Source organism: Platalea leucorodia (assembly GCF_965183815.1).
Source record: "Platalea leucorodia genome assembly, chromosome: 5".
Classification (NCBI taxonomy): domain Eukaryota; kingdom Metazoa; phylum Chordata; class Aves; order Pelecaniformes; family Threskiornithidae; genus Platalea; species Platalea leucorodia.
Window position 1 is genome coordinate 10,088,440 of NC_138827.1, and position 24,461 is coordinate 10,112,900.

Consider the following 24,461-nt stretch of genomic DNA (forward strand, 5'->3'; position numbering starts at 1 on the left):
AGCTGTGGTTCACAATTACAAGTTAAGGAGTGGGCTGCATCTGTCAGAGCTACCATCCTGACTTTCAAGCTACAGTTTCCCTATGTAGCTTTAAGCTCCTTTTCTCCTTGTAGGTGGTGTTGCTGGGACTGAGGAGGGAGCTGCAGCTGGCAGAAACCTGAACGTGTGGAGCCCATCTGATCAGTCGTCTTCACCAATTTCAGATAGTCTAAGTAAACTGCTCAAGAAACTAGGTCCAAGACCTACAAAACCCAGGCGGACAGTATTAGGAATGGTGATCTAGCACTGAACATGCTTCCACAAGAATCCTCTTCCATTAAAAGGATTTAATTGCAGTCCCAATGAACGTTAGCCCCAGCAGAGATTAAACTGTGCCCCTGAAGTATCGACATAAACTGTTTCACTTTCTGTGTTGTCTTGTTAACTCCTCATCAGCGCAGACCAACTGACAGCCTGATGAGGGGAGTGTCTTGCGTGTTAAGTGCTATTTATTTACAAGAACTGTGAAGTAGAGAAGTTAATATTTCATCTTAAATCTCTAAGTGCGGGTATTTAATTACACATTGCAGCCTGGATAGCAAACAAGCCATCTGTCATGAACTGCACTTTTTAGCAAATGTAAAATGTAAGAGGTCCAATACTTAAAAATTGTCCAGCTCTTATTGACTTGCGTGATAGGTGCGAGTTAGGAGATCGCCACTGTTCTTTCAGTGCTGTATTCTTCACTGCAGTGATTAATCCTCCTTCCATTCAAATGGGTGTTCCTTCATTTTGCAAGTTTTCACCTTTTTTCCTCTGCTTTCATAGGAAAGTAACTTATTAGCATTAACAAGTTGGAAACAAAGATTTCGGAAGTCTGCTTTTGAAATGAAATATTGATAAATGATCTTTCTTCTCTAATTCTGTAAGAAAAAGTTTCAAATTTTCAGAATTATTTGTGCTTTATCTGGCCCTTCCAGGAAGAAATTACTGTTGTTCGGCAGTTTCACCAACTGCACTTTTATAACTTGTGTGGGGTGGTTAGGGGACCTAACGTAACTGAAATGTGATCATACCTGTGACTTTGTGTATTAGATATGATATTTTTTGTACTGGAATTAAATTATATCTTGATTTCTGTGTTTGCTGCTGCTTGATAATAAAAAAAAAAAAATGAACTGCTCCTCGGTGCCCCTTTGGGCACAGCCCCTAGCTTCAATTACTTCTTTTAAAGATCACTATAGAAATGCTCTTTGCAATGTTAGTCCCATCCTCCTGGGAGCAGTTAATCTCCCTTGAAAACAACAGGGCTGTCTTAGGGTAAATCAGAGAGCAACTCGTTGCAATCCTGGTGCAGATTTTGTTCAGAAAGAATAGTTTCATATCTTGATCCGTTTGCCACGGCACATATACCTTTCTAAATGAGAGCAGTTTTATTGATAGTAAAGGCATTATTTAAGCAAAATTGACAATATTTTAAGAACCCATGACAACTGATCCCGGTAAAACTAGGAGTTAAATTGGATTCAGAAGAGGTGTCACACATAATGAGCCATCGATACTGAATTCTTTATTTTTTGATCCAGCTCTGTGTTCACTTGAGATGATTCATTCTTCCAGTGAGTTCCTTCCAGGAAGGATTCCCCACAATCCTCAGAATTTTGCTCTTTCTCTGTACTACTAAAGTTCTTCTTTCTCTGTTCTTACAGTCTCTTTTTGGCTGAGATCCTCTTTGATTTCCCCCGAAGGATCCTTTTAAAAAAGGAAATGCAAGAGAAAAACTGCTTATTACTGATGTTCACAAAGAGAATTGCTCTAGTAATTCTTTACTTCCAAAAAATTTTTAAGATTATATGAAATGCAGATTTTCATCTTTTCAAGCAAGGAACTTAAGGGCTTATTAATAAGGTCAGAAGTAGTGCAGCTGTTGCTAAAATGAGTTTTATTTTCAAACCTTTACACTGGTTTATGGCAGAGCTTAGATGAGGCTTTGTGTGAAGGTTTAATAAGAACTTGGAAGATCGTGTTTGGTAAGCTGGTGGGCATAAGACAGTATTTCCTAGGCAATCTCAAAAGAAACTACCTTCTTATTTATCTTGGTTTTGTGTTTGTGAATGCCCTGAGGTGAGGATGAACAGTTACACCAACAGGGGACTTCACATCAAGCACTGTACTGCAAATGGTCTAACACTGCAGTCTTCTGGGAAAATTTGGTAAGGACAGAGAATGTGAACAGATGAGCAAATGCCAATTACTTACCCCTTTTGCTACACAGAGCATGTTTTTGAATGGTGTTTCCTAAACTGGCTTTTTTACTTATTCTCTAATGTGAAATAAAGCATGATGAAGAGATGACAGAATATACACAGCTCTAACATTGTATGTAAAAGACTGTGTATAGGACTCAACAGATCTGCTTCAAACATATCACTAAAGAACATGCAACAGAGGCAGACACCAAATGTAGGCTTTGGTACTGGAAAACAGGATTGTGCAATGACTGGGCAGAGCTGGATGTCTGATCCTTCACTGCAGACTTCTGTGTCCCGGTATTAGTTTAGTCATCGTTCTCCATCTGTAACCACCTATGTCAGCAGTGAATTCAGGAGCAAATCAAAGCCTCTGGTGGAAATAAGTCTGAAAACTCAAAACTGTTTCTCCACCCACAGACAGTTTCCCTACAAGTTGAAAAGAGCGTTAATGATGACTATTGCTACCCTGTGGATCTGCTTCACTTCCAGGCAGAATGGGCCCATGATTCTTACCCTGGGTGGACAGTGTCTCCATCTCTGTGTCAGTTTTTTCCTGTTGTTTGGAGCTGTGTGGAGCTTGATCACATTGTTCACTTACAGTATGTCTTTTTGCAGTGAAGTTTCTGGGATTAAATAACAGGCTGATCTGGGACCGCTAATGCTTATCTGCTCTGATTTACAGTAGAGGAGAAAGGCTTGAGGAATCGGACAATAATCATAACCAGATTGCCAAGAGAGGGGACGGTGTCTGCTCTCAGTTGTGCCCTTGCTTTATGAAGAAGAGTAAGCCACACTGAATGTAGCAGGATGAGGTGGGCAATGGGTATTTGAACCACTCCAGCTATACCAGAAACTAACTTAGCTGGGGCTTTTTTTTTCCAGTTAAATCCTGACAAAGTTTTGCTTACACCTGTCAAGGTGTAGGTTCCTTTCTGCCATGCAGTACTTACTACCAGTGTTAACATAGTGACTCAGTGATAACATTAGCAGTGGGAGAAGAGTTTTTTGTGTAATGAAAACAAGGATGTGAGTGGGCGTGTGCCTGCCAGGCAGTGGCATATGACTGCAGCTAGTGCGGTCATGCCAAGCTAGGCAGCTTGAAACCAGCTAAGAACCGCCCAAGCGTTGACATGAGCAGCGGCTGAAGCCCATACGTGTGGCTGTGCTATAGCCGGTTCAGGTATGCCTATACACGGTGTGAACATGCCTTGGATTACACAGCAGATCAGTCAGTGTCTGGATCAAATACCTACCTTCTCTCCTGCTTCTGCTTTTGTCGTGCTTTGTTCTTCTAAGAATTCAGAAAATGCCTCCAAGGTATGCTCTCCAGCATAGGCCACCTCCTGAAAAGAGTTTTAAGGTTAAGTATTTAACTCTGTACACAAAATGCTGGAAATAACAGCCTAATCAGCTGGAGGATTTCAGTTCTTTAGACTGACCAAACTCTAGCCTTTTGTGCTCAGTTTAGAAAGCAAGGGCAGAGGCACAGCAGGTTCCAACGTCATCTGAAACTCAAGTGTAAAGAAGAAATAGATGTATATTCATAAGAAGAAAAGGATTTGTATAAAAAATATAACCGTTATTGTATAATACCAGTCTGGGATCCTGCCAACTACTGACATCAGTGGTTTTTATATGTTTAACAATAAACATTTGCAAGATATTTTGAAGAGCAGAGTCTTTTAAGTGTCCAGCCATGACATTCAAAGCTGTCTAAAGATTTTGGTGGAAATTCAGATTCTGAAAAAGTTTTTAAATACACAATCCAGAAGTACCAGCTGCTGCACAGCTTGAAAGAACAGAAGGAAGATGAGCAGTGACATTAATTTTCTTCACCTTAAGTTGGGTGTTTACTGAGGATTTTCTTCGAAGGAAGTTTGATGGAAGAAGCACTTTCCGTTTAGAGCTTTAAAATTCTCCAAGTAGGTCTAGGCACCATACTCTATTTGAAAGACACACACACCCCCGATACCTTTGCTCTCTGCAAGTACAAAAGGATCTTGCACAAGTCTTTTAACAAAAAGTTGTAGAAGCTCGTGTGCATGACATTGGGAATTGTCTGCTGGTACCGGAGTATATTTAGAAATAGGCAGATGTCTATTCTCACTGGAGTTAAGCTCACGTACTCCCACTGAGACCAATAATGCTGTGTTACTTTACACTAGTTACTCTTATGCCTGATTTGAGTTCAAAGGGACTGTATACAAAACACCTCCATTCTCTGGTGAATTCACTAAAAGTATACACAGGTTTGATATTTCTGTTCAGTAAGGTATTCCCTTGTAATAAAAAGTGTGGCAGCCTTGAAATTATTTTTTTGTTTGTAAGCTTAAGTTTCTTAAGAAAGATTATTTGATTCCTCCAGAGGCAATTAATATTCTCAGATGCATCTTGATTTTTATTGACTCTGATGATGGCTGGAACAGCAATTTCTCAGAGTCTGAAGACCTGTAAAGCCAGAGAAGCAGTGGATCCCTGCACTGGTTACTGAGGATATGTGTCAGCACTTCTCATTAGAATAATCAGTGCATGAGAGTATGTAAATGTTATTTTTCTCACTTAATCCATAGAAACAAATAGAATCATCTTAAACCCATCTGAAAGACGTCATGTTTTGCTCTTAAATTTGGAGTGGATGGCGCAGTGGATGAGTTGTTCATCAGCTTCACAGATGGAGCTCAGATGATGCTTGGTCACTCCTTCCTCCACGTAATTCATCAGATTCACTCTCTTGTTCCTTCAGCTCTGGCTATAACTGTTCCCCAGCATAGAAACACTCAGTTGGTGCTTTGGAAAACTGGGCACATGCTTAAATGCCCAGCAATGGATTTAGGTCTCTTAGCTCATCCAACTCCACTTAACTCCAGTTAACCTGAAGTAGCTCCCAGTTTAAAAATGTTGTCATGCATCTAGTTTTGCATCCACTGAAAGTAAGAGAGTAACTTGTCATTAACTTCAGGAAAAGCTGAACCTGTTCTTAAACAGACTAAAGAGTGACAGTGCACTGGAAAGATGACAGTTCATAGCCTGGAGACCTAGCAGATGCTTCTGTTCGGAGGAGGGTAGTATCTAATATGATCTCATCAGGTGAGAATGCTTGGAAGGGACTGCATAGCAATGTGTTCTGCCCATGGCTTTGCCTTTAAGGAGGTGTAAGAGTGTCTGTGGTGGCCAGAGAACATCATAACCCCGTTCTAGAAAACAGCTTTGGGTCCTGTTACGTTAGCCACATTTCCTGTGGTTTATCAGGAGCAGGTTCAGACTTCTTTACATGCACTTTGATGTGCTTTCTAGAGACTTCTGATAGTTATTTCATCTTTAGAGTTCCTACTGCTTCTGCGCTAGTGTTCAATTCATCCTTAGGCCTTAAACAATGCAAAGGATCGGTAGAGGTAATTGGAAAGCTCATGTTTGTGTTTCTAACGCTAGCAAAATACTGAAGGCTAAGAAAGATGTCTGTGTGAAATCAAGGTAGTGTCAGGTGGTGTTGTTGGACTGTATATCTTTCCTGTTCCTCTTGAACATACCAGTTTCTCTTCGGGTCCAAGCCCCTTCTGTCACTTTTCATGGCCAGAATAAGGGAGTAGGGATTGTAATTTTGGTGCAGTGCCTATACAGTGAAAAACACAGTAGGTACTCTCAGCCTTGGCACATTGTGATATTACATTTGTATCCTGTGCTCTGACTTTGGTTAACTTCTAGAAAAGGACAAGTATATGTGGGAGAATTCCTGGTATAACTGCTGGTTGGGTAGGAAATGACCGAGGGCTGTTGCAGTGACTGTGTATTAACGGCTTGAGTGTGTCTCGGATCATTTATGATTGTCTGTAGTGAGTAAAGATGTCTGTGGCCAGCTATTCATATAGTGCCATAAGAAAGAAGGCCAGAACACTTGGGTCTACAAGACTGCCAACATCTCCAGGATACCTGCACTGGTAGTGAAGTACAAGTTTGAATCTCTGAAGTTGAGGGAAATAGTATAAAAACATGGTGCACAAGGAAAAACTTGAGATTTCAAATACTCTTTAATTTTGGGGTATTTGTAAGTATGAAACAATCCCTTAATAGTAAATGAAAGTTGTTAATGATATTTTTTGAAAAACTGACATTTATTACGAGCATTTAATGGGCTTCTGCTTTTCTGCATAAAGACTAAACACGGTGCGAGCGTGCAGGACTGCAGTTCAATTCATTAGAAGCTGTGCATGCACATCGGAGAGTAAAATCTCTCCCTCAAAGATTAAATGAGGACATGGGCAAATGTCTTAGAATTTAATTTAAGTTTAGGACTAAGAAGAAAAATGAAAAGCTTAGTAATGTCTTAATTATAACAGTATCTTAGAATTTAATTTTTTTTTTTGCTTCAGAGATATTTTCTTTTTAATTAGATTATCTATGTAGATGGAGGAATGTAACTATTTAATATTTTTCTTTGCCTCCTCTTTCAGCAGCATTTTCTGATTATTGTGTAACATAGCTGATGCATTAGGTAGCGTATTGTAAAGATCATTGGTCTTTACAACAAATATTTATTTCCAGTTGAGGCTGTGATACTGGAATGCAGTAAAATTACTGGTATAAATGTACAGAAGAAAGTTTTGGGATTTGTGTTTTGTGAAAATGTAGCGGTTATAACAAGAGTAGTACCAGCATTTTAGAGGCTATAGTCATGCCTGCTCCAGAAACCACTGGCACAGGGTAGTTCTGTCACAGTACATCTCTTGTCATGGTTTGAAGTAAAAAGGCACTGCAATGATTAGGAGGTATCTGTAAGTTCAATCTGAGTTGAGACTGTTGCTACAACCCAACAGGCAGATTGGAGGTTGTTAAACAGCAGAATGTGAGGCTGTAATGACTTGTAGGTCCAAGTCGGTAAATGATACATGGGCTCTTGCCACAGCCTCACACATATGAGAAGACAACAGAAGGGTTTCTCCTCTAATTCAGGCTCTTGACAGCAATGAATCCAATGTTGAGTACATAAGGACCAAAGCTTTCTTGCTTAAAGGACTCCTTTCTCACCGTGGCATGTGCACGCATGCAAACACACACACAAACACACACACACCCCCCCTCGGTGTGCAGCTGTGTCTCCATATTCTTCCCCAGCAGCTTCTCACCTGGTAATCTGGTCCAGCAGGAAAGAGTCTGAAGAACGGATAGCGATCTAATCCAACGGACATGATGTCGTTTGCAGTGACATCTATCTTTGCAATGATGATGTCTTTGCGACTTTCATATTGCTCTCCTAGCTTATCCCAGATTGGCAGGAGTTTTCTGCAGTCATAGGACCAAGGGGCATCTGCAAATTTAAAAATAAAAGTAGAAGGATACAGTCTGGCAGAAGAGCATGTGCTGGTGCCATCACTGGGACCCATTTAGCCCTTAAAGTTAACAGCGTTTTGGATTTCAATTGTTGTCAGAACCTACTTGAAACCATTCACCCTTAATGAATTTCATGAGTTTTCATGTAGTGATAACTAGCTATTCACTAATGCATTTCTGATAGCAGTGCTGCTTTAGCTCTGGTTAGCCTTTTATGACTGTAACAAACACACAACACTCGTTACATGACTTTGCTGGAGAGGTGTACCGGATGACCAATGCAACCCAAGTAAGTCTTGCGTCATTCCCATGGTGAAATACTTGCCAGAAGCACAAAATGCTTTCTGCATACTGAAATTAACTGTATTCGTAAAGTATGCTATATTTACACTAAGAGGAGGAAATTGAGGTGTGGTGGTGTTTTGACTCTGAGCACTCATGCAGGTTGGCAAAAAGGCAAACTGCTGAGAACGCAGTATCCCCTTAAACAGCATACAACGGTCGCAATCCTTCAGTCATGAGAACAAAGATGGAATTAACATTTCTCGGCACTTTCCTGAATACACTACATCCCGTTTACCAGCCTTTTATTTCCAGAGGACAGCTTAGATCAGTTTGTTCATGATACTGAAATGTAAAAATTACTTGCATGAATGCAATGGCTGCAGCCAACAAGGAGGATTGCAGGAGCGTATTACCTTTACGAATTTCTGGAATTCAGGGCAGTACAGCTAGTTGTCTATATTTATGTTAATGCTGTGTGTTTGTTCTACTGAAGTAAGGCACAAACTAATCCCTGCTGGCTGGTACAGGGATAGGGCAGTGGTTTCTTTTTGGGAAGAGTCAAGCCACTTCCCTTGCAGACAGAGGAGGGAAAAAGGAGTTACAATTTGCTAAACCAGAGCTCCTCTCTGGGATTTAATCCTAGAGCATTTTAACCAGACAACCTCACTTAACTCTCCCTCTGTCCTTGGAAGACAGCCTGACTCCGACTGTACAGCACGCTATAATGTTCCATTGTACAACATGACGTTCTAGTGTCATTTTGTCTTTCAACACTGAGATTTGATATGGCCTTGACAAATATTTACTTAAGGGATCCGGTGTTACTCAGTGCAGCCCTAAGTCAGCAAAGTTATCACAGTGTTTCCATAGATATGACACAAATTTTTCTTCAATGCTTTCATCAGACAACAAAAATTCATTAAGCTCGGCTTCTGTAAAGTGCAAAGATTAGCTTGGTATGTAAGCATGAGCTTTTGTTTTTCACTTCCAATTGATCATGTTAAAGCAACTTAAAATCTGAATACAACAATAACACTTACAAAACATAACAAACACAGTCAGGGTCTTATTGAAGACAATCTTGTTGAAATTCTTCCCAACAAGCACTTTGACAGGCATCTTGTCCCAGTCCTCTGGAATTTCTTCACTAGAGAGATGTAGCTAAGCAGAAACAGAAACACGCTGTGAAAGTGCAGGGAGCACTGAGAAACTGTACTCCAGCTCAAGTTAACGTGAGACCGATGGGATGTTTCTCTACCTAACGTGCGCTATTACTGTACATTATTTTTTTATATCTCTGTGTCCTAACCAACCTTCACATGCTACCACCTTCTCTCCCTTCAGCGTGGAGCTGGGGTCTCACACCCCTGCATAGTTGGTAGTCGGAATCACTTGTCCCTCTCTTCAGTACAGACTCCATAGTGGATTGTCTGCAAATGACCCTTTGGAACACGTTTGCATTCATTGTCCTGAATTCTTGTTGCCCAGTGTTCAGAACCTAGACTACGGAAAAGCTTACCTATTGTGGGTTCTCAAAAGTGATGTAAAACACACAAGAAGGTGTGCATTGCTGCTTAAATCTCTGCCTTCACCACCAATCACAGTCTCCAGGCGACTCCTACAATTTACAGTATGTTAGCTGGCAATTTCTTTTCTTTTACACCACAGCGCGGTAGTAGAAAGGCACACATTCCCCATGGAAGCTGTTCCCAGGCGGGAGTGTGCCTCTCAAGCAGATCTTGGTGGAGAAGAGGAGACATCCCCACCTCTTCTGTCCTTCTGCCCCCCTCCAACATTGAAATCAGGATCTACTACTCAAATCTCTTAAATTCTGCCTGCTGTCAGGCTGACGACCTCATCTTTTCTCCTTGTGATGGAAGCAAAAGTAAATCACCCTGAAGAGCACTGGATAAGCAAAACATTTTAATGTATTTTTCACATGAGTGTGGAGGATGATGCTCCATTATGACAACAAATACTGTATTTACCATTGGGAATGATCCCCCCTGTGAAAATTCACTCTGCTGAACTCACTGACAACTCTGAAACTGTCAATTTTCTGTTTACTGGACTTCTCTGTAACCTCAAAATCCATTGCAATCATTGTTTGCAACTGTCCCAAGTAAAGGAGTGAAATATCTCCATTATAGTATTGGAAGGACTGAGACCTCGGGAGTTTTTAAACCACTGAAATACATCAGCTGAAATCAACTAAAATATTGGGCCATAAATGATTTATCCAGTTTTTACATAGGAGGGCTGGAGAACTTTGTAGTCCACCTTAGTTGTTAAATATAGAGGAGTGCTCTGTCAACAACAGTAGATGAATGCATCACAGCAAGAGTAAATTAATAAACTGATGATCGGAACAGCACGCTGTTCTAATTAGAAAAGGGATGTTTTGCAAATTTGTTAGTGTTTTAGCTGGTGAAGTAGAGGGGCGTCTCGTTAGTGATGGACATACCTTTGCTCTTCCATTTAGGTAGCTCTGGCAAAATTCTTTCAGGTTCTTCACAGTCACCTCGTCTGCAGGCATTTTGTACTTTGCATCGCTTGTCAGATTTAGGATTCTCACAGCGGGAACGTCAACCTCCCTGATGCGAAAATACTCAAAAACTCGTCCATTCCTTGTTTCATTAGTATCCACCAAGACAAACATTATCTGATAATAAAGAGAGAATCATGCATCTGGTTGAGTCTTCCAGCTTTGGTTTAGCCATTTTAGAGAAATGGACCATGGAGCTTGGCAGTGGGTTAGGATCTAACCTTAAGTGCAAGGAATTGTGTAGAACCATTTTTTGGTCTCAGTCAACCAACCATAGCTCTGTGGACTTTATCATACCTTGATCCTAGTTAATAACAAATGCTAAAGCAGGCAAAAGGAATGGAGCTTTTCCCTCTGTCCTTTCCCAGTGGTTTGCTATCACCTATTCTAGTAACACTTCTAAATTACCCCTCAAAGCTCTTATTGCTTTTCCTAATAAATCTTAACAGGACAAAAGAGCTGAAACATCTGTAATCCATATGCCTTTACCACTACTAATGTGTGATGTTTTATTACAAGATGACTTACCAGTGTCTCATGTACTTGGAACAGGAGTAGCACCACAGTGATTGACAACGGAAAACAGAAATACTTCTGTGTATGACTGCCTATACCTGTTTATATACATGCAAACACGTGTGCTACAAGCAAGGCTACGCAGATGCCTTGCAGTATTTCTCAGGTTTTGTAGCTGGTTCCAGCTCTTGGTTCAGGCAATACCCTGAGATCCTCATGGCATTTCCTTGTAGTGGCAGAAATTGCCAGAACCTTGCTAAAACTATCTTTGGTTGGAAGTTGCTCCTAGGAAGTCATATGTGTAAAATCAGAAACAGGTTTATTGGGAGTGGGTGGAATTAGTGTTGGTTTGTGTGATCTTTGCGTTTTAAAAAATCATTTTCAAGTGAAGTTTATTTTTCAGCTTATGTCCTTAACAAATTCAAAGAATAATTACTGAAACTGTTTTTCAATGGTTTGGTAGACTTAGAAGATGGACTGACAGCAGTGTACTTTTACCAGTAACATTGGTGAGTTTTTCCATTGATCTTTTGGCATTCATATTTGCAAAGCAGGATTCAGCATTACAAACCTTTCCTCTAAATTCTGCAGCAGCAGACTTGTAGTTTTCATAAATCACATTGAACGTCTCCGAGTTCGTTGGGGTGAACAGCAGGATGTGATTTTCAACAGGGACATCAAAAATCTTCACAGATGTCTGGGAAACAAAAGACTCAGCATCTGTTCCACTCTTTGTAAGCAAAACAGTGAATCAGAGGCTCAGAGGATCAGTATCATTCAGTTCTGCTATTGCAAATTTCACTTTTAAGACTCAGTTCCCAATCATTTCCATAAGCGTTGGATTTTTTTCATTGTTTTAAAGAAGACAGTGAGAAGAATCGGCAGCTGCTGAGTGTTTTCTCTGTTCCAGGAAAAACCTCATCATTATTCATAGATTTTTACAGTCAGAAGGGACTGTTAGGATCTTCTAGTCTGACCTCCTGTATAATACACACTGAAGAATCAATGCTAAAGATGTGCTGAAAATAAAAGGCAGTGTTACCTAAGGAGGCCCAACTGCAGCAGCTGCAGGAGCTAGACCTGGCTGGGGCGCTTCCTTCACTTCTGGGTGGCATCAGCAGCTTACATCTCCTTCCCTGCACGGAGCTGCCCTTTTTCTCATGCCACCCCATGATTAGGGGCAATGGGGTGTCCCCCAGGTAATCAGGGATTTCCACGTCTTTCCCTTCCTACCTGCACTACCAACAGTTATTGCTCGTTTCTTTCTTCCTTGTCTTGGCCCAGAGGGCCTGGTTGCTGCATGGAGTGGAAGGGTTGGAGCCAGGATAGGGACTGGCCTTCCAACCTCCCACCCCACCTAGTTTGTTGCAGAAGCAGCCCAGGCCTTTGTGTTGGCTCCACAGGAGGGAGATGTTTGCATGCTCAGATAAGTTCACTGTTTGGCCAGCCATTCCTCATCTCCTCTAAGAAACAACATCTTGCCAGAGAGAAGCATCCTTCAGCTTGGATTAGACCATGAGCTGCCTGTTGGGTTCTGCTGGTGTTTCTAGATGTGTGTAGGGCTGGCCTAGTCAAACAAGCAAACAAAATTCTCAAACTCTAAGGAGCAGAATAGCTCCCTAGGTCTCGTTCTGCATGGATTCCTGTCTTTGCTGTGTTTCTGCTGTGGCTTTTGTTAATACAGTGAAATACACATACCTCAAGATTATATTCAGTGACCAAATCCAAGGTAAAGGTTTTGATTAGCCTCGTTAGATCCAGTTTGTTCTGTCTGCCATCTTCAAGCACTTCATAATGCACAGGTTTTCCCTTGGACAAATAGCGAAGTTTGTGAGGTTGTTGGCCTTATCAACTACTGGAGCAAAGAGACTGTCTTTACTCTAAAATGTTGTTCTCAGCTTTGCTATTTTATGATCCTCAGTAACTGAAATTCCATAGCTTGTAAAATGAATGTCACAGCTAGATTACAGAACAAGATTATAGCTAAAATTCAAGGTACAGCTGACAGTTTTAATTTGCTCGGTAATCTTAACACACTGAAAGATCTTTTCTATATTTATACACGCTATCTGTGACATACGCTCACTCAGGACATCCTTGGTCTGACTACTTCATAGCCTAAATGTTGGTGCTACTTCTATGTAGTTTTGTTCTCCTTGTTGGCCACTTCTTCTGTTGTGGATTAGAAGAGGAGAAGATTCCTGGCCAAAAGCAACACAAAGGCAAAGAGGTGAACGTCTGCAAAACTCGCTTAACCTGGCAGCACATGTTGATTAGAACATGGGTTGGAAAAATAAAGCCATTTTATCCAGATCCTTAACTATGAATTAGGAACCTGAATGTAGGCAGCCAGACTGAAAATAACCAGTTGTCCAAAGGTTGCTGTTTGCCTCCTGTTTGTCTCTCTTGTCTGTAAATGCAGTATTTTTTGTGTTAGGCTCGTTGAATTTCAACTAGGAAATTATTTAACCTGAAAAATTCCCAAACTGCCTTTCTGTAGGCCAAAGCTGCCATGGCAGCTAACTGCACCTTGCCTGCTAGGCTTGCATTCCTACCTTCTTAAACACAACAAGAGTGTTCTTTTGGATGCCGTAGTTAGCACAGACGTCCTTGCTGGCTGTCATCCCGAAAGGCATCTCTGGCACATCTCTTGCCGTCTCACAGAAAACTTCCACGCTGTCATTGTGAAGTTCCTGGTCCCAGAAAGAGTATTTATTAAGACCGTGTCCTGCGTCCTGCTAGGATGTGTAGGAGTGAGAGCTACAGGTGAGGCAGGCCCCTGAAGGCTTGTGAGGTAAAGAGAGTGTAATTGTAAAGTGGGTATAGCTTGCCATGGTTACCTCCAAGGGGAGATCTTCACAACAGGGGAGATCCTAGGAGTGCTGTGACGCCACGAGTGCATTCACCTTTCCAGCTAGTGTCGGCTGGGCTGGGTCAGTATGTATGGTGCATGGTCCCCTATGTCCTTTCTGTGATAATCGCGTCTGCCCTGCGCTCCCCTGGCATTTCCACACTCTGCAAAGACTTCTGCAGATGGGGAAGGATCATGCCAACAGCTGCTCCCCTGCCGCAGCCCGTCTGCATAGCTGGCAGGGTGTGATGGATTAGAGAGGAGGGCTCTCTGCTTGCAAGAGGGCCTGACTGATGTGTTTGGTGCTTTGACTGAGTGCTCTTCGAGGCAGGGACCTTGACTCCTACATCTGTCAAATAGTCACTGTGCTGTCCACCCTCAAACTAAGAGTAAATAAGCGTGATGAAAGGCAACAGGGCTTCCAGATTTGATTTAATCAGACAATTATTTCATGCTAGATGAATAGTAATTTATATGCTGAGACCTCCCAAAACAGCCTGGCACTCACATTTGTGAGCAATCTGTGACTAATAGAAGGCCAAATACAGCTCTTTATTTACTCGGACACTATTTTGTTGGCTTCCACCCATTAAATTTCTGACATGCCCTAGATCATGCTCACCTATTGTCATTTCAGCCCCCGACTGAAATCACAGAGTCCAGTCAAACACATCTGCAAGCAGTAGCTGTTATCTGCGTGGTTCAGGGAACTCTCCAGCATCGCTGTGATAGCAAGGGCTTCTCAATCTGGCCCAGCACTGGAAAACTGCCTTCCTTCATAAACAGCTGCAAGCAGATTGCTGCAAAGCAAAATTCTGGGCACTCTTGAGCATTTTCACAGTTTGTCCTATTATGCTGTATGTGCTCACCAGCTCTGTTACTATGGGGCATTTTGGTAATGAATCCTGTTTTCGACATCCATAAAACTTGGACTATCCACTGTAGCCAGCCCATTTGGGACCTTATCACCTCAGGTATGAGTCCAGACACTGTGCTTTTAACTGGGCAGAGAGATAGCAGAATAAAAGTCTCTTTAGTTAGAGAAAATCCTTGACTGAATGTTTCAGATATTAAAGATTTCAAGGACACATTGAACAAGCAGGAAGAAACTGTTCCTATTTTACTGACTTCTGACTGCATGCCTTGACAGCTGAAATTTATTTTGCACTGTTTGACTATTGTTCTGTATCATTCAGCCCCAAATCCTAAGAACCTTATTCAGCTCTGGAAACTAGTAGGAATTTGCTTGAGAAAGGGCTACATGAGTTGGATCATATACAGTGTAATATTTTATGACTTCCTATCCACGCAGGTTTCTTTAGCTGGCAGGAGCTAAAAACCACAGTTAGCGTGATATTCATGGAGCTGTGCTCTGCCCCCCTGAGTTTCACTGAAGTTGTTTAAATCATCAAATGGAAAGATGAAGAAAAGGCACTCCAGTATATTAGACAATATATACTGCTTTTTTATGGACTTAAGCAGGAAGGGAACAGTCCTTCACCAGAACAGCCTGCCATTATTCATGTCTATGATTTTGCACCATGTTTGAATAGAAATGCCATGATCGGGTAACCCTAGATTTTTGGATCAGTTACAGCTCTGGGCAGGGATTACAACTTTTTGCATTTGGAGACTCCAGTAGCAGTATAACCCACACCAGCAATGAGTTGTCTCTCCAAAGAAAAGGATGGAGTTAAGTAAGGATAGGTAGGGCAATAGTTCTGCCCTCTTCCCACCAGCCACCAAATTTAGGATGGTTTGGCAGAAGCCCTTTCTCTGAGGATACAGGAAAGTCTGCTGTGACCAGGGCTGTGCAAACACTGCTGTAGCATCGTGCTCTCAGAAGCTGCTCTCAGAGTGGTAGGTCTCTGTGCCTGGGTACCTGTTCAGGAAAAGTGCTGTGGTGTCAGATGTTCTTATCTCTGCTTGGGCTGCTTATCTAGAAGTGTGAAAATGTGGATAGAAACAATTAAATTAAAAAAAAAAATGCAGGGAAAACTGAGGGCCTGGGTTTTTGAGGTGAGTTCAAGGTCTTTTGGATGTGTGGGGTTTGGTGGCGATGGCAAGCAGTATATCCCAAAGTCGGAAGAGAAACCAGCCTTTTGACTTTTCCAGTGAATTACCTTAAAAAAGCCAATCACTGCCAAATTGTCAGCATGTATGATGGCTTCAGCCTGATCAGTAGAGTTGATTAAAACAGTGCTAGGTCCTGTTCTTCTTTTCACCCATGTAATAAAGGCTGAGGCCTGTCTGACTCCTGTGGAAGGAAAAGGGAGTTAAAATGACGATCAAAATGAATGACAAATTTCTGTGCAATCAAGATAGAGGCAGTGGAGGTGCAGAAGGATGCTGAATACAAATGGACTTGGGCTTCTTAGGACTGAGGTCAAAGCTGATTCAAAGTGGGCTTGGGGCATCTAAATTCAGCTTCAGGTTCTAGTCACCATTTAAACTGTTGCTGACTCTAGAAGATCAACAATGGATCGGTACTGTGTTTTCCGGGACCTCTGCAAATGGCTGTATGCCAAATTAACTGCTTAATCACAGGTAGAGAATAGAGATGAGGAAATTCAGACAAGTAGAAAACCTGTTCTGCAAGATTTCATGTGTCCCAAAATCACAGTAAGCTATAAAGAGCTATCGACCTGAGGTTTAATCCAAAATGACTTCAAACCAATTGCAGATTTTATTGAACTGTCTGTTCAATTAAATTAGGTGTCAAAAATTGTTCCTTTGGTGCTGCAGAAGGAATCTGATAGGCACACAGGCGTGTTAAAATTCCTCTGTGGTGCTGCAGCTTCACTTTTCAGTTTAGACATAAGAAACAAAGCTGAAGTGTCAAAGTTGTCCTTTAATTCTGGATTGTTCCATCTTTGGGGTTCCAAATTACTGCTACCAGTTTTACTGAGATTACAGGCAGTCTGTTTATTTGGTAAATTCTCTTCAAGCTTTCAGGAGTTTTAGGAATCTTGAGTGTCTAAAAAATACATTTTCTAGCTATCATGTTTTCAGAGGAATTGGAGCCACGAATTGAGGCTCAAGAGATGAAAATCTCAGCTGTACAGCAGCCCTTTCATCTCCGTGACTATGACATCCGTGTTGGACCACACCAAGAGTCTAGCAAAGGGTTAATGAAAATTGTATATCAAAAAGTCTGTATGCTGTGAAGTGCTATAGTCAAGATGTACAGTACAAGTAGATTATCAAAGATGCAACTCCTGGTACTGTGCATTTTAGCAATATGACAAGATCAAAATTGAGTCAGACCATTTTACTGCCATCAAGTCATTTTGCAGCAGGCTGCACTGCAACTAGTTTAAAATACTGGTTTTTTTAAGGTGAAGCAGGCAGGCATCTGCTCTGGAGTGTATAGGCTCCAGAGCAAAGCACAGAGCAGTATCTAGTGGCCACATAGCGTTTGACTCTGACGTCTAAATGCAGAATTGAGCTCTTGCAGTTTATGTCAGCGATATGACCCCTCAGCATATTTTTCATGTGGTTAATCTTTCTATTGGGTTGCTTTAAACAGCCTGTGTAGCTCGTTTCTACTGGCCAAATTCTGGCCTTGGTGTTGTAAATGATGATTTTACAAATTCTAGGATTTGGCTTTCATGCTATGTCCATTGCCAGGACAGCCATTCAAAAATTCCCTCTTCCATAAAATATTTCAGTTAACTTCTTGATTTAAGCGAGGTCTGCAGTTTCTTTTGTGGTATGAAGTATACCATGTTCTGTATGAGAAGTCATTGGGTGGTCGCTGTGCATTTTCAGTTGCAGGTTCTCAATGGTTTAAGTCATATGCGATAGGTGAGATTTTACTAGTTGTTGTACATAAGCATTTACCAGTCAACAAAATGTAGTTTATGTCATTATTGGTGGTACATGTGCTCTGAACAGTTGATACTATCCTGTACAAATCACAGAACAGAAGCCAGTTTCCTAACTTCTTGTGTCTTGCTAGTAAGCTTGTCTTAAATAGCAGTGCTCTGCTGAAGGGTGACTATGTGCATGTTGTGTTATGATACTCTGTATGCACCGGTTCTCACAAGCATACCTGTCAAATAGGTTTACCAGTTTAAAAGAGGTTTTCTTGTCAATGCTATAGATTTAATCAGAGACTAAAGGTAGGTACTTTCGCTCTCGTGTATCAGCACCTCTAATAAAAGTTCAGTATGGCAAATCACGCTTTCAGTGGCATTTGTGCAGAAGCTGCTGTTTGCACAAGTCTAGATGATGGGAACTTGTTAAGAAATTCAATAGAAAGGAAGAGCAAGTTACTAAAAATACTGAAGATCAGCTTTCAGCAGCAGCAGCCACAGGGGGCTCAGCGGTTAAAGAAGTCTGAGCACTCGGTTGTGTACAGGCTCAGGAGGCAAACTTGAGGCTCCTTTTTTTGTTGATTGTATTAAACTTGTGACTCAGCTGTATCTGCTTAAGAGTACACGAACAGATGCTTGGCCAAGTCATGCAATTTTTGTCAACTCTGTAAAAGTTCATCATTTTAGGCAAAAAAAAAAAAAAAAAAAAATATCTTTCTTGTATATATGTTCAGTGAAAGAAAATCTCTAATAAGGCCTGGATTTACCAGGATTGCTCAAGTCAGTCCTATTCCAATATTGTTGTCTTTGCTTAATAACTTTCCATCAAAGATTGCAAATTACTCCATGGTTTTTCTGAGCCACATATGAGCTCCCTCTGATGGCTAAAATGCAAAATTCTTCTCCTTGGTTTGCGAAGTATACCTGTATGCTTAGTGTGAACTTAGTGAATTCACAATTCATTGTTAGATGCACAGAGTATTGCTCCAGCCTACTTCTGTAGGCCTGCTACCCATGGGAACTGCAGTGAACTAGAAGAACTGCAAACGGAGCAGGTTCAGGACCAAATTCTTGTTTGGTTTTTATTTATGTTTATTGTAGTAAATGGGAGTAAGTCGTCTTGTTGGGGTGATTCTCTGTACTCAGTGGAATTACGCCAGCAATTAATTTGGCTGCGTGAACTAAACATACAGTTCAGTTATACACTTGGAAGATGAATTCAAATCTAAGTTCTTGTATTGGTACAGAGGTAATTGTGTATTTAAAACCATGGGCAAAAACAGTTTGCTACCTTGCATATTCCTTACCTGAGCATCTATATTTTTCTTCTCAGCAGCATAATAGATCGGTACATCCTGTCATTACATATCATTATCTTATCAGTGCATAAGACAGTTTACCTTTGCAGTCTATGGGATCTTCCCTGCTGCCATCCACAAAAAATTTCACAGTAGGAAACTCTCGAATATTAAACTCTTTTCTCAAATCATGTTGGTGTGTGACATCAATTTTGCCAAATTGGATTCTTGGAGCTTCTTTTTTAAGCTGTCGTGCAGCCTCAGCGAATTCTTCAGACAAATTCTGAGATGATTGAGATAAAGAAACATCTGGAAAGGGTCAACCAAAAGAGAATGGGTTACTTAGGCCACAGCGTGAAGCTTTCTAGTGGAGGTTGTTGTGTCAAGTAGTAGCTGGAGGGGTTGAATAAGGTCTTTTATGACTCAGAAATAAATGAGAAATTATCTTTTTACTTCTTTGTGTTCATGATGATTGTTCATCACTCCACATGTCCTTGGACCAGTCACAGTGAAAAACTAGTGTCCTGGTTTCAGCTGGGATAGAGTTAATTTTCGTCTTGGTAGCCGGTATGGGGCTGTGTTTTGGGTTTAGGATGAGAACAATGTCGAGGATACACTGACGTTTTGTTCTTGCTAAGTAGTTGCTAAGTGGCGCTCACAGTGGTAAAGGACTTTTCAACTGCCCATGCTCTGCCGGGTGCACAAGAAGCTGGGAGGGGGCACAGCCGGGGGGGAGTGCTGGCCCAGACTGGCCCAAGGGCTATTCCATACCATATGACGTCATGCTCAGTATATATAAGCTGGGGGAAGAAGAAGGAAGGGGGGACATTGGGCATGATGGCGTTTGTCTTCCCAAGTAACCATTACGCGTGATGGAGCCCTGCTTTCCTGGGGATGGCTGAACACCTGCCTGCCGATGGGAAGTAGTGAATGAATTCCTTGTTCTGTTTTGTTTGCGTGCACGGTTTTTGCTTTGCCTATTTAACTGTTCTAATTTATTTTACTTCAATTATTAAACTGTTCTTATCTCAACCCACGAGTTTTCTAGCTTTTACCCTTCTGATTCTCTCCCCCATCCCACTGGGGGGGAGTGAGCGAGCGGCTGCGTGGTGCTTAGTTGCTGGCTGGGGTTAAACCACGACAGTCCTAGTAGGATTGCAATAGTCTTCTGTTGGGAAGAAATGACGTGGAATTAAAAAGTAGTTTGACTGACTGACTATGCTGGGCATGAGTTAAAGGGAGGTCAAGGGTAGAGTTAGATACTACTCACATTAGGACTCTTTGATAAGATACCATTTTTGTAAGCACTTCACTGAGGCAAACCTTTGTAATGCAGAAACTACTTTTCCAGATAAGGTACAGAGGAGGGAAGGAGAGCAACAGAGTATGACCTTTCAGAGACTGGTGGTGTATTTCTGCGTGCCCTGCTGTGTGCCAGCCCTTCTCTAGCTCAAATGGCAGTTGTGTGTATGGAGGAAGGAGAAAGGCCATCCTAATCTGGGCCCTGGAGTTATAAATTATATTAACATGAAAAAAGGACAAGAGAAAGAAACTAGTCAGACATTGCTGCTCTGTATTCAAAGTCAAATAAGAGGTAAAGGCCTGGAGCAGTTTTGCAACTTGGGTTGAAAAGAAAATTAATTTGACTTTCTTTTGATAAAATTGAGATACCCTATGTTGTTAGATTTGTTTTATTATGAAGAGCAAAACCTTTTTCTTTATATTCTGCAGAGAAAATTTTTTGTTTCATCAATATACTTTTCAAATAGGAACACATGAAAAACATCCAGTTAATCTTGGTTTCATACGTTTGTGTGTGTTCTTGTGTATACACACATTCAGATCTATACTTACACAAGCACGCACACATATGTGCCAAAGCATAAATCTAACAAAGTAACTGTCTTTTGTTCTTTCACAAAATTACAAATGCACTTCTCTACAGCCTACCTGGTGAAGACATTGCCCAACATAATTATAACCAAAAAGTGAATGAACATTTCTGTATGAGTTCTAATAAATGAAAGATAAAACCACTAATCTAACTCAGTGCCGAGTTACATTTCTTGCATTATTCATCATTATCCTTGCTCTGAATCCCAGCCATCAATCATTTTCTTCCACCTAACTGCTACAGCGAGGAGTGTGAAGAGTAGCATTAAATAATGTTATTTTCTCAAAATATTAACCTGATAGGCCCTTCCAAATTCTTCCACATATAAACCCATCTTGGCTTAGGCTCGCAGAAACCCTGGCACTGGAATAGCTGCTCCAGCTGCTAACATGCCAAAGGGGGTTCTTGTTAGTAGAACAAAACTTGGTGTCTGTTCAGGGGGCACTCAGATACCATGGTGATGAATAGAAGGTACTTCTCTAAATGAAGTAAATGAGCCTTAAGGCATCAGTCCAAAGCAAATTGTGTTCTAATTGCCTGTAAAATTACTATTTCATCAAATAAATTTATTTTGATTTTACAGAGAGATTTGATCCTAACTTCAATTTCCTTTTTCCTAATTATAAAAAATGGTCTTATGAACCTTTTCCCCAACAAGTTTGTAATGTGTTGTCTCGCAGCACAAAAAAAAATTGGATTATCTCCAATTGTACCTTGATATGCTCTAGACGTAACTGCAGAAACCCATGGTATCTGTTAGAAACTCTGACCTGTCAACATAAGAAATAGCATGTATACCCTATAAAAATACTGCAGCTTCTATGGACAGTGTGTGTTGAGCCTTTATGAAGTATCTGTGCAATCATTTTAAGCAAAGATATGTGGACTTTTAAACAGAACATGGGGTACCTACTATGCAATTTAAGAGTGCTGATACCCACCGACTGCGTGTGGCGGGGTTAGTCCAGAACAGTTAGTCCGAGTTACAGGGCTTTCCAAGAGGGAGGGCGCATTGCTCTGGAGAGGGTGCTGTGGGAGTAGGACGCAGGAAGCCACACAGCAGGTAGGGATCCAGCACCTTCCAGCTAATTCCAAGTCAATGTTTTTAACATCAGAGGCAATTTCAGTATAATGACTTTTTCCTAATAACCTAAGGTTGCACAGCTGTTTTGCTACAACTGGGAATTTGGAAGATCAAATGCTTATTGCACAGTGAAATGGGACTCTCTTGGGAAGGGGCAGAAGAAATTGTTGAAGTCCAGACACAGAAGTTGAAGCCACTTAGAGGCTTCCCAAATATACAGGGAATAATAAGCTTTATGGACATTAAACATGTATGTAGATTGTCGGGGGGGGGTGGTGGTGGTGGTGTTTAGGATCCATTTTTCTCTGACATATTTCAATTCCAAACAGATCTTTTAAGAATGATGTCTTATCACTGAATGACCTGAATAGGCAGAGTTGCAGGTAACTAGTAATGTAACTAGCATGCTTAGATAATGAGAGTTGGTAGAGTTGTTAGCTCCTGGCTGGAGCTGGGAAAAGTGCATGACTCCATCCTGTAAAAAGTAATCACTGCACTCAGAGACCAGGAGAAATCCGAGTACCATTAACCTGATAACTGCGAGACAGAAGTTCAGTGAGTGAACAGCCTTCTTCATCAGACCGATAAAAACTGTTTCCTTGACTACCCAGAAAGCATGTGGAAACATCCATTACGCACCTTCCCCCTGCTTTCCTGAGTGATTAGGCTCCTCTTCAGCTTTCCATCAATTCCTTTTCATTCCACTCATTCTCTGTTTGCCTCCCAGGTGCTTTATTTTTCAAGTCGCCTGAGTGTTGCAGGAAATCATCACTCCTTTTATTTGGAGCCTTTTCTTGAGTTTTGTTTCGCTTCCTCTGTTTTAGATGTTTATTGACACCGATTGCTTCAGGCATTGGGGTGAGGAAGCAGCTGCTGAGGCTAACGCAGCATCACAGGCTCCAGACTCGAGGAGAGCTGAGCGCCAGCAGAGTACGAGGGCAGACACAGATGAGAGGTAACAGAGCTGGTGGCAAGGTCACCAGGGAAGACGTGTGGGTGATGGGATGCCCGTGTAAACCAGTGTGCTGTGCCACAGCTGCCAGAAGCGAGAGGCCCTTCAAAGGCTGTCAGCTCAGGGACAGCATTGTATTAACAATGGGAGAATGTCTTCATTATCAGTAGTTTTAGTTGTGTTGTAAATAAAAAGAAGGATAACTTAAGGGTTTGTTGAGATTTTTTTAAATTTTTTTTCCTAGTGTTTTTGACCTGTCTTTTGGAAGTATCACTGAATTCCCTCCCACCCTGTGTCATAGCTGTTTTGTGAAGTGTCCTTTTCAAAACAGATGTGAACCTCCAAAGGAGCATCTTAACAGATGGCCACCATTTCAGAGCCACAAAGATGGTGAAGGTTTAGAGGGGAAGCCGTACAAGGAGCAGCTGAAGTCACTTCGTCTGTTCAGCCTGGAGAAGAGGAGACTGGGAGGAGACCTCATCGCGGTCTACAGCTTCCTCACAAGGGGAAGAGGAGGAGCAGGTGCTGATCTCTTCTCCCTGGCGACCAGTGATAGGACCCGAGGGAAGGGCAGGAAGATATGCCAGGGGAGGGTTAGGTTGGACATTAGGAAAAGGTTCTTCACCCAGAGGGTGGTGGAGCACTGGAACAGGCTCCCCCGGGAGGTAGTCACGGCGCCAAGCCTGACAACATTCAAGAAGCATTTGGACAATGCCCTCAGACATATGGTGTGAATTCTGGGGTTGTCCTATGCAGGGACAGGAGTTGGACTCGATGATCCTTGTGGGTCCCTTCCAACTCAGGACATCCTATGATGATTTGGTCAGCGGTACAGAAAATCCTGAAAATAAATTATCCAGCGTCTGAGAACAACTCAAGCTCTTTGGCTCAGATATGGAAGAATTAAAAAGGGCCACGGAACTATGAGAGTTAAAAGCACCTGTGTGGTGTTCTCTTGAATTTCTACTCTTTCTTTTCTTTTTGATAACAATTGAGCTGCAACCAGTCACCTTTTTAAATCACTTGCAGGGGGCAGACTGTATCACCATTTCTGCAGCCACTTTGCTCATGTTGGCATGTTGTCTTTGTGAGGAGAAGGCCCCACACTGAAGAAGAGCATTGCATTTTTCAGCACCTTCCCTGATGACTAAAGTTTCCCTTATTTTAGGAACTGTTGTAAGAATGCCTCCCTGTAAAGGTCATGTAGAGCAAATCTTATACACACCTGCGTTCCCCAAAGGAAGGGTGTTGGGTGTGGGAGGATTGCCACGTTTTCCATTTCATGAGCTATAATAAGGTCTACGTATTTGAGGACTTAAATGCATTTTTATATTTTACCTGTCTCATATGTCAGCAACTCAAATTTTATCAGTTTTGTTTTTCCATGGACAACCAGCGAACTAGGTTAACGTGAGATCACATGTACATTGAAAGCAAAGCCTGACAAACTGAAAGGGAATAAAGATTTTTAATCAGACTGTCAAAAATGCTGATTTTTACAGCCCAAGCTGCTAGCAGTCTTGTTCTAAGCAACGTAAAACATTTTGTGAGAAACAACTCCCACTGCTCTGAAGAATTTACACCATGACTGTGTAAGGATCAAGAACAAGGTGGGTACCATCACATGTCATCATCTCTATCTTAAAGAGTCAGAGTATATTT

General features: G+C 41.5%; 1 protein-coding gene across 1 annotated transcript in view; it reads right to left on the minus strand.

The window, feature by feature from the left end:
- Window positions 1-1,659: 1,659 nt before the first annotated feature.
- The window catches only part of PDILT (protein disulfide isomerase like, testis expressed), a gene marked incomplete at both ends in the record, with an annotated part of 28,968 nt that continues 6,166 nt past the window's right edge, over window positions 1,660-24,461 (minus strand). Inside the window, 10 exons of the mRNA XM_082312544.1 lie at window positions 1,660-1,731; window positions 3,485-3,574; window positions 7,352-7,533; window positions 8,882-9,002; window positions 10,306-10,503; window positions 11,474-11,599; window positions 12,601-12,711; window positions 13,458-13,595; window positions 15,877-16,010; window positions 18,972-19,178. Of these exons, the coding sequence (XP_082168670.1) occupies window positions 1,660-1,731; window positions 3,485-3,574; window positions 7,352-7,533; window positions 8,882-9,002; window positions 10,306-10,503; window positions 11,474-11,599; window positions 12,601-12,711; window positions 13,458-13,595; window positions 15,877-16,010; window positions 18,972-19,178 (1,379 nt within the window). The remainder of the gene's footprint in view (window positions 1,732-3,484; window positions 3,575-7,351; window positions 7,534-8,881; window positions 9,003-10,305; window positions 10,504-11,473; window positions 11,600-12,600; window positions 12,712-13,457; window positions 13,596-15,876; window positions 16,011-18,971; window positions 19,179-24,461) is intronic.